Source organism: Gorilla gorilla, chromosome 16 (assembly GCF_029281585.2).
Source record: "Gorilla gorilla gorilla isolate KB3781 chromosome 16, NHGRI_mGorGor1-v2.1_pri, whole genome shotgun sequence".
NCBI lineage: Eukaryota > Metazoa > Chordata > Mammalia > Primates > Hominidae > Gorilla > Gorilla gorilla.
The window spans coordinates 86,958,483-86,969,469 of record NC_073240.2 but is presented as its reverse complement, the minus strand read 5'-3'; the positions used below and the strand labels follow the sequence as shown (position 1 = coordinate 86,969,469).

At 49.0% G+C, this 10,987-nt stretch overlaps 1 protein-coding gene across 23 annotated transcripts in view; it reads right to left on the bottom strand.

Annotated features, from left to right (window-relative positions):
• Window positions 1–1,454: 1,454 nt before the first annotated feature.
• AKAP13 (A-kinase anchoring protein 13) overlaps window positions 1,455–10,987 on the bottom strand; it is a 360,797-nt gene continuing 351,264 nt past the window's right edge. For 18 of the 23 annotated variants that reach the window (XM_055362877.2, XM_031002130.3, XM_055362887.2 and 15 more), the window contains 4 exons: window positions 10,489–10,539; window positions 9,291–9,740; window positions 6,982–7,315; window positions 1,455–6,181 (listed from right to left, as the gene is read on the bottom strand). In XM_055362877.2, the coding sequence (XP_055218852.2) occupies window positions 6,132–6,181; window positions 6,982–7,315; window positions 9,291–9,740; window positions 10,489–10,539 (885 nt within the window). In that variant the 3' untranslated portion in view covers window positions 1,455–6,131. The remainder of the gene's footprint in view (window positions 6,182–6,981; window positions 7,316–9,290; window positions 9,741–10,488; window positions 10,540–10,987) is intronic. The other 5 variants (XM_055362878.2, XM_055362881.2, XM_055362884.2 and 2 more) reach the window with 2 other exon arrangements.

Below are 10,987 nucleotides of genomic sequence, written 5' to 3'. Positions count from 1 at the left end.
CATCCGTTAGGAGTGGGCAGAGACTTAAGCCCCTATTGAATGGCTGTCTAGTGTTCTTGGGGCCCTCTGCGCTTTGTGTCTCTGCTGTTCTGGAAGAGAATGGAATCTTCTCGCTCTTCTTGCCTCCCAGACAGAGCCTGTCCCTGGCTCAGAACCAATTGCGGTGGAGAGCGGAGGAGGGAGGCCATGGGAACCACTCCTCTTGCCCTGCTGAGGGTGTCTGGGTGGATGAGGGCCACCGCGGACCCAGGCCAGGATGGCTGCTGTGGGGGAGGAGACCGCCAGGGCAGCAGTGACAGCCAAGAGCAGCGAGTGAGAGAAAAAAGACCAGTGTTTCACTGGCTTATGGGGAGGCAGCTATCACCAGGGCTACAAGACTCTGCAAAGAAACCCGTGCGCTTCCAAGTTTGTGGTGAAAGGAAAGACACTTGGCAGCTGGGCAGGACTTTTTTGAGACAGTCTCGCTCTGTTGTCAGGCTGGAGTGCAGTGGCACGATCTCGGCTCACTGCAACCTCTGCCTCCCGGGTTCAAGCAATTCTCCTGCCTCAACCTCCCGAGTAGCTGGGATTACAGGTATGTGCCACCACGCCTGGCTAATTTTTGTATTTTCAGTAGATACGGGGTTTCACCACGCCCAGCTAATTTTTGTATTTTTACTAGAGGTGGGGCTTCACCATGTTGGCCAGGCTAGTCTCGAACCCCTGAGCTCAAGTGACCCGACCACCTCGGCCTCCCAAAAAGTGCTGGGATTATAGGCGTGAGCCACCACGCCCGGCCAGGACTTTCTTTTTGGTGACTGTCAGGGAGGGGCGGGGAGCTGGGAAGTGGCAGAGCGGGGACTCTCCAGGCAGCTTTGCCCAGGTTCTCTGCATTGCTGCGAGCGGCACAGTTCTCCAAGGCCCAGCTGGACTTAAGGGTCTTCCTATAGGTCCAGAAAGCGCAGACCTGGAAGAGTAGGAAGCTAGTAATCTAAAAATGGAAGGCACAGGCTGTGCTGGTGGAGCCAGTGACAGCTGGAGCCCTGTGTGTCTCCAGGGGAGCCCCGACATTCCGGGATCAGACCCAGTGAATCACCCGGGAGCTACAAGCAGAGAGGATCTTTCTTCTTGAATTAGTTTCTGGCAGTTGCTCTAGTTTGGGGGTGGGACGGGGTGGAGAATGTTAGTGAAGAAAGAGAAACTAACATTAAGGGAAGTCGCAGGCTCTATATAGCAAAGTTCCTGTTCACTGTATTGATTTATCTGGAAATAGGAAGTTTTGGCTCTTGGCCTAAACTGTTTGACTTTAGGGCTGATCAGTCACTCTCTGGGTTTGGGTCCCACTCCGAGAGAGAGTGAAACGCGTCCCCAGCAGCTGCTCAGTGCATAAGGCGTCTCCTCAAGAGCTTTGGGGGTGGATGGGGAGTATCCCTTCTACAGGAACCAGGAATAGGAATAAGTCACAGCACCAACCAGAACTTCACAGGAAATTTATTATTATTTTTTGAAAGGGCTGAGGGAGACTTTACAAGGGTCTGAAGCTGGTAACTAGAAAGAAAGATAAATAAAATACGAAGCCAGTATGTTGTGGCAAAATTCGAGAAAACACACTGAAAAAAATCTTTACAGTTTAAAACTGCTTCACTTTATACATAATTACAAATTAATATACAGCATGTGGGTTTTAACCCGTCTTTTTTATTTAATAGGGTTTAGCACAGAAATGTCCATAGAGCATTTGGAAACAAGCAATGAGAGCAGAGGTATCCGGTGTATCCCAACCACCCTCCTGCAGATCCCCGCGCCTCCCCTGCGCATCCCACGTGGGCAGCAGCACACAGGAGACCGCAGGCTAAGCCTGAACCACAGGCAAACTCACCAGGCACGCCCCGTGGCCTGTGCTCATGCCCTCAGGTGGTGACGAAAGGTAGGGAAGCTCAGGCCGGGGAAGGTGTGGGGGCAAGTGCTCCCTGCAGAAGCCCCTCCGGACTGCAGCACAGGTGGTCCCACCTGGCTGTAGGGCAGGTCACCCACTTCGGTGGCAGGGGACACGGCCAGTGGGGGATTGCACGCCTTTAACCCTTAGTGAGATGGAGAAGTAATTCATGGCCTATCTTTTGACAATTAAATTAGATGAGTACTTGGAAAGATGCCTTTATTTTCCCTTCCTCCCCACCGCCTCCCTTTTATGGCAGCATTAAAACACTTTTCATTTTAAAGCCTGGCCAGCAGGCAGTAGATTCCAAGGCTCTGGTTAACTAGGAATGCTTTGCTACATTGAAAGGAAAGTTCAAAACCAAGCCCAAACTCCCTGCCCTCTTGTCTCTGAGGATGGACGAGAGCGAGGGGGCTGGCTGGGACACATCCATAGGTGGCTGCGCACCCAGACGGTCCTGCTGAAGGAAGGCAAGGCACACAGATCTCCAGCAGCCGCCACCCCAATTCCATCCACAGGGTTATTTCTAGGTTCCCACATTCCAAGGACATCCAAACGCAGAGGGTGCACATCGTTCTGCAGTGTCTGGGGTCACCTCACAGCCACCCTCTTTGTGACCACTGAAGCCCACTCACCAGGACTGTCTTTCTAAACTCCCTCCCAGGGCCTGCCTGACTGTCCTCTGGGCACAGTTGGGCCACCATCATTAGAGTAAACCTCAACTCCAATGCAAATACTAAAATCCTTGGGAAGACCTGGCTACAGAAAAAGAGCCCTAGAAACAAAAATGATGAAATAGAAAGTACTTCTGTGGACAGCAACTTCTGGATCAAGTTCTGGCCTCTAAGGTTATGGTCCCACACTCTACTAAGGCAGGGTCTATCTAGTTCAACCCTTGCATGCACTAACAAACACCTCCCCTCCCACATCAAGAAACAACGCCAAAGGTCTCAAAACTTTGTGCTCACGACTAATACTGAGGCCTCAGGAAGGTAACAAATACGGCAGAAAATGAGCAAAGGGGCGACTCTGAATAGTATTACCCTGAGACACAGAAGGGGAAAAAAGTTAAGATTCGTACCTTTCCAAAAAAACGTTGGTAAGGATTCTTCCCCCCAGATAGCTCTCACGGGGGTAGAGGGAATACTGGCAAAGGTTGAAAGTGGCACTTTGCATGTTTTTAACCCTCTCCATTTTCTAAGAAGAAAACACAGTCAATACATTTGATTGTCTTGAAAATGAAGCCAACCGATGAGAGCATTTAAAGTGCACATGTCACCTAACGACAACGACTGAGATGACTGGAATTGAGAGAAGACGCAGTCTCCTTCCAGGAAGCTCACTCGATTCTGGAAATCTGGGGGCTCTGGATAGGAACTCCATCTTTCCCCCAAAACTTAAGCACAATTTCAGGCACGTGATTTCTTTAGCTTGATGGAGAACATGGTGTCCCGGTGTGGAAACAGTATGGGGAATTCAGTCCGAGTCACCCCAAAAAACAACCCCTTCTCATGTGATAGAAACCAAGACAGGCCATTAGATCCAGCAACTAGAGCACTGTCAAGGCCATGAGCAAAAGCACAGGCAGCCACCATCCCAGGTAAATCCCCAGGACAGGAACAAATCCCCTTGAGGACAACTTCCAAGGGGGAAGAGAGATGACAAAGGTATGTAAGCACAGTTCTTGGTAAGCGGTTCTCTTTCTGCACTGCAGACTGTATTCCTGGATGAAGTTGGGTGGTCTGAGGGAATTCCGGGCACTACTTTGATTTTAAACTTGTCCAACCAGAACCTGACCAAATCGTTTTGAGTGGGGTCTGGGCAGATGTGAAATCTCTATTTTTAAAAAAGACCACCAAAACAACCAAAGCAGATGAAACATCACAGCTGGGCGGGGAGTAAGAGACACTCTAACATCGATGTCAAGCTCTGTGGCGACGTGCTCTAACTTCAACATCCACGGTGTTTTTGTGAAGAGCATGTACGCAAGCAAATCCAATCAGCACCAACCTCGTATTGTTCCAAACCCGGAGAACAGGGGCACCCGGCCTACATTTACAAGGAGAAGAATGCAGGTTCAGTACTGCCCTCCTGCAAATCCCAGGAGGGGAACTCGGAGCCAGTGACCAGAACAGACAGCCAAGCCCCGGGTAGATCTCAGGAAAGTCACGACAGATTCAGCTGTAACTTGGAGTTGTACAGATTGGTGAAAGAAAGCAACTTAACTTTTTGTTTAGGGTCTTTGCAAGGGGACATATTTTCAATAGAAAAATCAGCAGGTTTTGGCCTTTGGTCTGTTTCTGAAGGGTGAGTATTCTCCATGACAGAAAAAGGCAAAGGTAGGTCAGAGGTGGCGGGTTTCTTCATTCTCAAACAAGGGAGAAGACATCCTTTGATTAAAGAATGAGGCGGGGTGGGGGAGGGAAGGACATGGACCCCTCCCTTTAAAATTTCATCTGGGCCTTCAAGGCACTTCAAAAGACACAGAGTGAACAGTGCTGGCTGCCACTTCACTCGGTATTGACTGGATAGTTTAGACTGTTGGCTAGACCTGGCTCACCCTTAAAAAAGAAAAACAAACACAAACACACAAATACAATAAATAAAACAAATCTAGGCTACAAATTTTAAACCAGACCTCTTTCAAATAAACTGAAAGATAAATATCTCCATCTGCAAGGCCAGCTTGCAATTCATCAGTAAGCACCAAGTTACAGATTTTTCTTTTTTTAAGTGTGCTCAAAAGCCCCATGCTTCTGAGGGGCAAAAAAGCAAGAATTGAAGGCCACGTTGGAGGCACAAAATTTTCCAGGGCCTCCCTTCTGGTGTACGGGGCCTCAGAGGGCAACATTACTATGAACTGTCCTGCACACACCAGCTGGGGAAAGCCTCAAGTGAACAAAGATGAAAACATGGTGGGAAAAGCAAAAGCAAAGCCGAGCAGCAGGCAGCCATCTGTATCTGCTTCCAGGGGCAGAGTACAATTCAACAACAGACCTTCAGATACATTTTTGAAGAAATCCAATTTTGCCAAGGCCTCCTAACATAAGAAGGGCGCTTTCACAACCACGCCTTCCGGGCCAGCTCCTCTCCAGATCTGCACTGGCAGGAACTGCTACACATGGCTTCACCCTTCGCCTGAACCCACTTCTCAGCCAACTGTCCTAGCTTCAGAGCACAGCTTCTGCCTGGCCTGGGTGGGAGGCTGACCCCTGACGGTGGTGTGCCCTCACCCAGCAAGGGCCAGACAGCTGCTGTCTGGGAGAGGCACGACAGGGGCTCAGGAACACAGCCAGGAGGCCGTGGCCCCTTCTGAGTGGTCAGTGACAATCAAAAGGTGTCACGCTGCAGGGATAATGGTGAGTAGGCCTCTTCACTTTATCCATGCCCAAAACATGTGGGTAAACATGCTGGAAAACCAGGATATTTCTTCTGGATTTGATGACAAAATGAGATACTATGGGTTGTTTTGTTGCTTTAGTGCCTGAAACACCGAGATCGAGGTGGTGCACATCACGTCTTTTATACACATCAAGCCTTCTCTCACTGGTTTCACAAATGTTTGTCATCCCTAAAATGAAATGAGAAATACATGCAAAAGAGGGGTGGTATGTGCCCGGGATGGGTTTAGAGGGAAACCAGTCTCTGAGGAGTACTGGGTGAACTGCTGATATGCGGGGGCTCCGGGTCCGTCCAGGCACTGCCCTTGTGCTGAGCTAAGTTGACAGACGCCTGGTGCAAACTGGGCCTTCTTCTAGCATTCCCCGTGTGTATATGCAGACAGGTCCCCATGTATGTACACAGATCAAGTCCAAAACATCTGCTGTTTGGTTTTGTGTTCCCCCAAATAAAAGGCAGTCGGAGGTTCAGACCTTACTTGGATACACTCTTTCAGCCTTTAGGAATTCCTGACGTGTCCAAAACCATCACCTGTACTTACGAGGCCATCACTTTCAGTGTAATCCTGAGTAGGGCCAGCCCAACCTGAGAGTCCTGGGCAGTCACAAATCATGGCTGAAGCAGAGTCTGGGCCTCCTTCCCCTCCCGACACTCAGTATCATCTGTTCCTTATTGTCCAGGACCTGGGGGCGCCCAGGAGGACTGGACGCTGAGGAGCAGTGGGCGTCCAGTGTAAGAGACTTGTGCACGTGGGGACAGCAGGAGAGGTGGGCTGGCCAGGATCAGGAGGCAGCTGCCTCAGCAGAGAGGAAGAGGGTCAGCAGAAGATCTCTTCACCCTCTGCTGATACTTCTGACGCGGGACCATCTGGAAATGTGAAAACCAAGAATGAAAAAAATTCAGAAAAACTGCTTCTTTCATTGAACTTCCTCCCCATCCCAAAGTCTTCTGTAATGCAAACAGGCGACTGGGGCTTATGGGCAATTAACTCTTCTGCGCACTGGGGTTTCTGAACAAATTTGGTTAATAAGGTTCTTAAGTGATGTCCTTCACTGCCTAATGCTCCCTTTAACTTTTAAATAAGCACTAGAATTTATGAAGAGGCCAGGAAAATGTACTTTTTCTTTAACCTCCCACACAGAAAGGAGAGATCAATCCTAAAGAGAAGGATTCAGGGGAAAAAGTGGTACATGAACAGGGAGGCATTCAGTGGAATTCAGCCACAGGCTCTGTGGCCGCTGGCATATCAGTTAGCCTCTGTGAGCTCCAGTTTCCTCACTTCTCTTGGGGTTAGCAGTGCCAACTTCATACAGTCATTTGAGGGTTAAATCCCCAAACGCTAGCTGTTACCAATGACTACTCTAGGCCCAGAAAGGCAAGGAGGACTTGAATTACTTCATTGAGGGGTGAGCTCCAGTTCCTCGATCGGATAATGCCTTGAAAATGAAACCCATGCTCTGCTTCTGCACACGTGCCACACAGAGTGGGTTCTTAATATTCGCTGCATGAGCGCTCTTAGCAAGCGGAGCTGGTGAGAAGGATGGCAGTTTGGCTTTTGAGCATCTGAACTGTCCCCTTTTCAACCCCGCCCCATGCCACTAAAATCTACCCTCTCTCAGAATGCACAGACACTGTGGCCACAGGGAGAGCAGGTGAGCGTGACTCACCACCGGGCTGAGAGCGGCTGGTTTTGTTCTTCTTTTTTTTCTCCTTCTTTTCCTTTGGCTTTGTTAACCCAAACAGGCGGGTAGAGGCAGAGGTGGACGCAGGGGCCAGGCTCTGCCCTTCCGGTCCTTTGTTTGTCTGGCTGGTTGAACTCAGTATGTGAAAAGGCCCCTTATCTTTGTGTGTCCGAGAGATGCTGTTCCTTTTTGGGGACACTGAAAGTTCTGAGTCCAATGACCCTGATTTGGCTATGGAAGGTGCAGATGGCGAGGGGGGCTCCTCAGGACTGGGGAAGAACGATGGGATCCTCATCAGCTTGGTATGTGGATGGGAAACCTGTACATATTCAAGAGAAGGGTTTTCACTTGGAGGCTGTCAGCGTCCGTGATGCCAACTCAATAAATCCTGGCTGAATTCAACTGGGTGTGCTGACTGGGTACTTACCCACCTCTGCGAACTCTACAGAGCTCACGTCTGTGGACTGCATAGAGCTTGAAGGTTTCATTAGCTGCCCTCCCCCAAGTAGTATCTATAAACATGTTAAAAATATCGCCTTTAATGCTGTTAATACTTTTACTACATACACAAACGCCGGCGTTGTAAAAAACCGATAGTACCTTTGATGGGGCGACTTAGAAAAGAATTCCCATTCCCTGAAGAAACAAGGAGAGCTGCTTAAGATTGCTCTACACAGGGATGCAGATAATTATTTTAAGGCAAAGAGATTATAGAAGCCTGTTCCGGTTAGAGGATAAGTGGAAAAGCCGAGCTTACACCAAGAATCCTAGTCACAGGTTAAACCAGAGATAAAGAGGATCATCTACTCTGGGTTCTCTTAGCTGCCTGGGAACCCTCCTTTGTCAAAGCACCGATTTTATTGGGATGGGGGTGGAATCCCTCCTTATGTCATAAAAAGCAACACATGGCATTTGCTGCTCCCCCCCGCCAATATATTTGGCAACATCTGCAGAAAGCTACAACTGCCCCCTACTCTGGAAGCTGTCAGTATAATTTTCTTTCGTGGTCCAAGATCAATCAATCAAACAAACGGCAACATGATATGCATTTCAAAACACAGGCAGATCTGTGTACACCCAGGCTCTCCATCTGCCACAAGCATCCATGTTTCGAAATAACCAAGGAATATCACTGAAATAAGCTCAGGAGTGAGTGTGCTGAATAACCAAAAGCCTTCCAATATAAGCAGCAGCTATAGAGAAAGAAAGGTTTTTCATCAGCAGTAGAGAGGCAAATCAGGAACTATGCAGAGTGCAGCTGTCTCAACATCCCCAAGCAAGAATATCATCCATCCACAAGAGGACTGGTGGCCTCCCCTAGTCGCTGGGATGGGCGTTTCCCTCTGTAACTGCCTCCCACCGATCCTGCCACATGGGTTCTTCCAGCAACTCTGGCCTGAGAGCCATTTCCTGCTGTCTCAGGACCACAGGCACCACATGTTCTGGAGGCTCTTTTATTCTTGGTGTGCTTCCCCATCAAGCTACAAGTTCCTTCAGGTTGGGGCCATGCCTGATTTCTGATGTGGCACAGAGCAGTGGCGTTGCTCCTAAAATCCTGGATGGCTGACTGCCATTTTCTCAGACACACTGAGACTCCTCTAGCTGAGGGAAGTGCCAACTCCAAATATCCATTACTGCCCTGGCCAAAATGCCCCAGCACTTCCACTCTCTTTTTCAGCCTCTTAGAGATGCAAAAAGCAGAAAAAGACTTTCTGCCTCTGCCTCTCTTTCAGGATAAAACAAAGATTCTTTTTGTTTTTTTGTGTGTGTTTTTTTGAGATGGAGTTGCTCAGGCTGGAGTGCAGTGGCGAATCTCGGCTCACTGCAATCCCCACCTCCCCGGTTCAAGCGATTCTCATGCCTCAGACTCCCAAGCAGCTGGGATTATAGGTGCCTGCCACCACACCCAGCTAATTTCTGTATTTTTAGTAGAGACGCCGTTTCGCCATGTTGACCAGGCTGGTCTCAAACTCCTGGCCTCAAGAGATCCATCTGCCTCGGCCTCCCAAGGTGCTGGGATTATAGGTGTGAGCCATTGTGTCCAGCTACAAAGATTCTTAAAAACTGTTTTTGTTTTTTGTTTTTTTTTTTTAGGAGAGACAGAGTCTCCCTCTGTTGCCCAGGCTGGTCAAGCTACCCTCTCACCTCAGCCTCCTAAAGTGCTGGGATCACAGGCATGAGCATCTGGCCAAAAACAGGCTCTATATTTCTGCTCACTTTCTTACCTTGCTTAATACACAAGGGGTCTTAATTAATATCATCATTAGGTTCCTCTCGGCAGGGAGTCCCATTACCTGACACAGGTCCCGTTCTGTCTGCCGCTGGCTGAGCCGCTCTGCCTCCCGGCGCAGCTGCTCCTGTTCCCTCTCAAGCTGTTTCTGGGCAGCACGCAGTCGCTCCAGGTCACACTGGTATGTGCCCTTCTTCTGCTGGAGCTCCTCCCGCTCCTTTTCCAGGTCCTGCTGCCCCTGCTGCACCTTCTCCTCGCGCTGGGCCAGGAGGGCCTCCCGCTCCCGCAGCTCCCTCTCACGAGCTTCCCACTCACGCTCGCGCCTGCGCTTCTCCTCGAGGTACTGGGCCTGCTGCTTCTGCAGGTTGGCCAGGTCCTGGCGCTGCTTCTCCAGGCTGCGCTGCTTCTCCTGCTCAATGAGGGAGCTCGGGCGGGACAAGCTGCGAGTGAGCGCCCTCTCGCTCAGCACCAGTTTCTGGTCCTCAATGTAGCTGTCCTGCTGCAGCACCACACCCTGAGGAGGCACGCAGAGGAGAGCCCTGCAACTCTGACCAGGAAGAGAGCGAACTTCTGGATCCCTCCTGACCCCACAGCAGGGGGCACCAGGCACTATGATGGACTAGAACTCTCCCCTCATTTTTCAAGCCCGTCTAATAAAAATGCTCCAGGATAATTGCAGGTGTTTATCATACAAGAACCTCAAAGGTGCAGGAACTCACGGGTTTTTGTCAATCTGGTCGCGTGCTGTTTGCAGTCACTGGTATTACCTGGGGGTGGTGTGTGTGTGTGTGTGTGTGTGTGTGTGTGTGTGCTGGAAGTGGGAGAAAGTAGGAATGAGACAGGTTAGATCTTCAAGAAAGGAAGTGAGCAGAATTTGAGGATGTTCCTGGGAAGTCCGAACAGAAGCTGTATTAGAAAGGCCACTCTATTCAAATACCACAGAGATACGGAATATAGAAACTTATAATCATACTTAAGGCTTTCTAAAGTGAAGTAATCTCCCAAATGCATGTTAGCATGCTATGTGATTTGTAGCATGGTTATCAAGCCATGCCTACAGCACACCAGCTCTTCACTAATTCTAGTCCTGGAAGGTCGATGCATTCTGTAACTTTCTCACCACGAGAGCCAGTCTTCCCTAGACTGAGGGCCCCATTTACCCATTAAACATCCTGCAAACCTCAAAGATCCAAGTCAACAACAGCCCCAAGCTGCTGTTCTCTAGACAAATAAACGCAGGGATGGAAGATGAAGGCACGCACCTGCAGAGCGCTGAGGAGCTCGTGGAGATGAACAACGCTCTGGACAACCTGCTGCCAAAGGAACAAAACGGAAACATTCGTTTCAGGGCTTTATGAATCTCAGAATCCATCACACTAATGTTTATCTGATAAGATGGCTCCTTTAAGATACAACTAAATGCTTATATCTTTATGAAATATTTTCAAATTGAAAGCACCAAAGAAACTAAGTGAGCACCAGCAGCCAAGAAAAACAAACGAAGACCACAGTGACCTATGTATAGGAGGAACATCAGCACAAGTTAAAATGTAATAGAAAGCTTCCATTGCTTAAAATGACTAGAATAAAAACAGCATACATATCAACGCAACAGAACAGAAATTCCAGAAACTTCCCATAACAATTTAGCATGTAAGTAGCATTTCAAATCAATGGAAAGAATATTCAATTAATTGTTCTGAGAAAATTGGCTAAATTTCTGAAAAAAATTGAGTTGAGATCTTAGCTCACACACAAAAA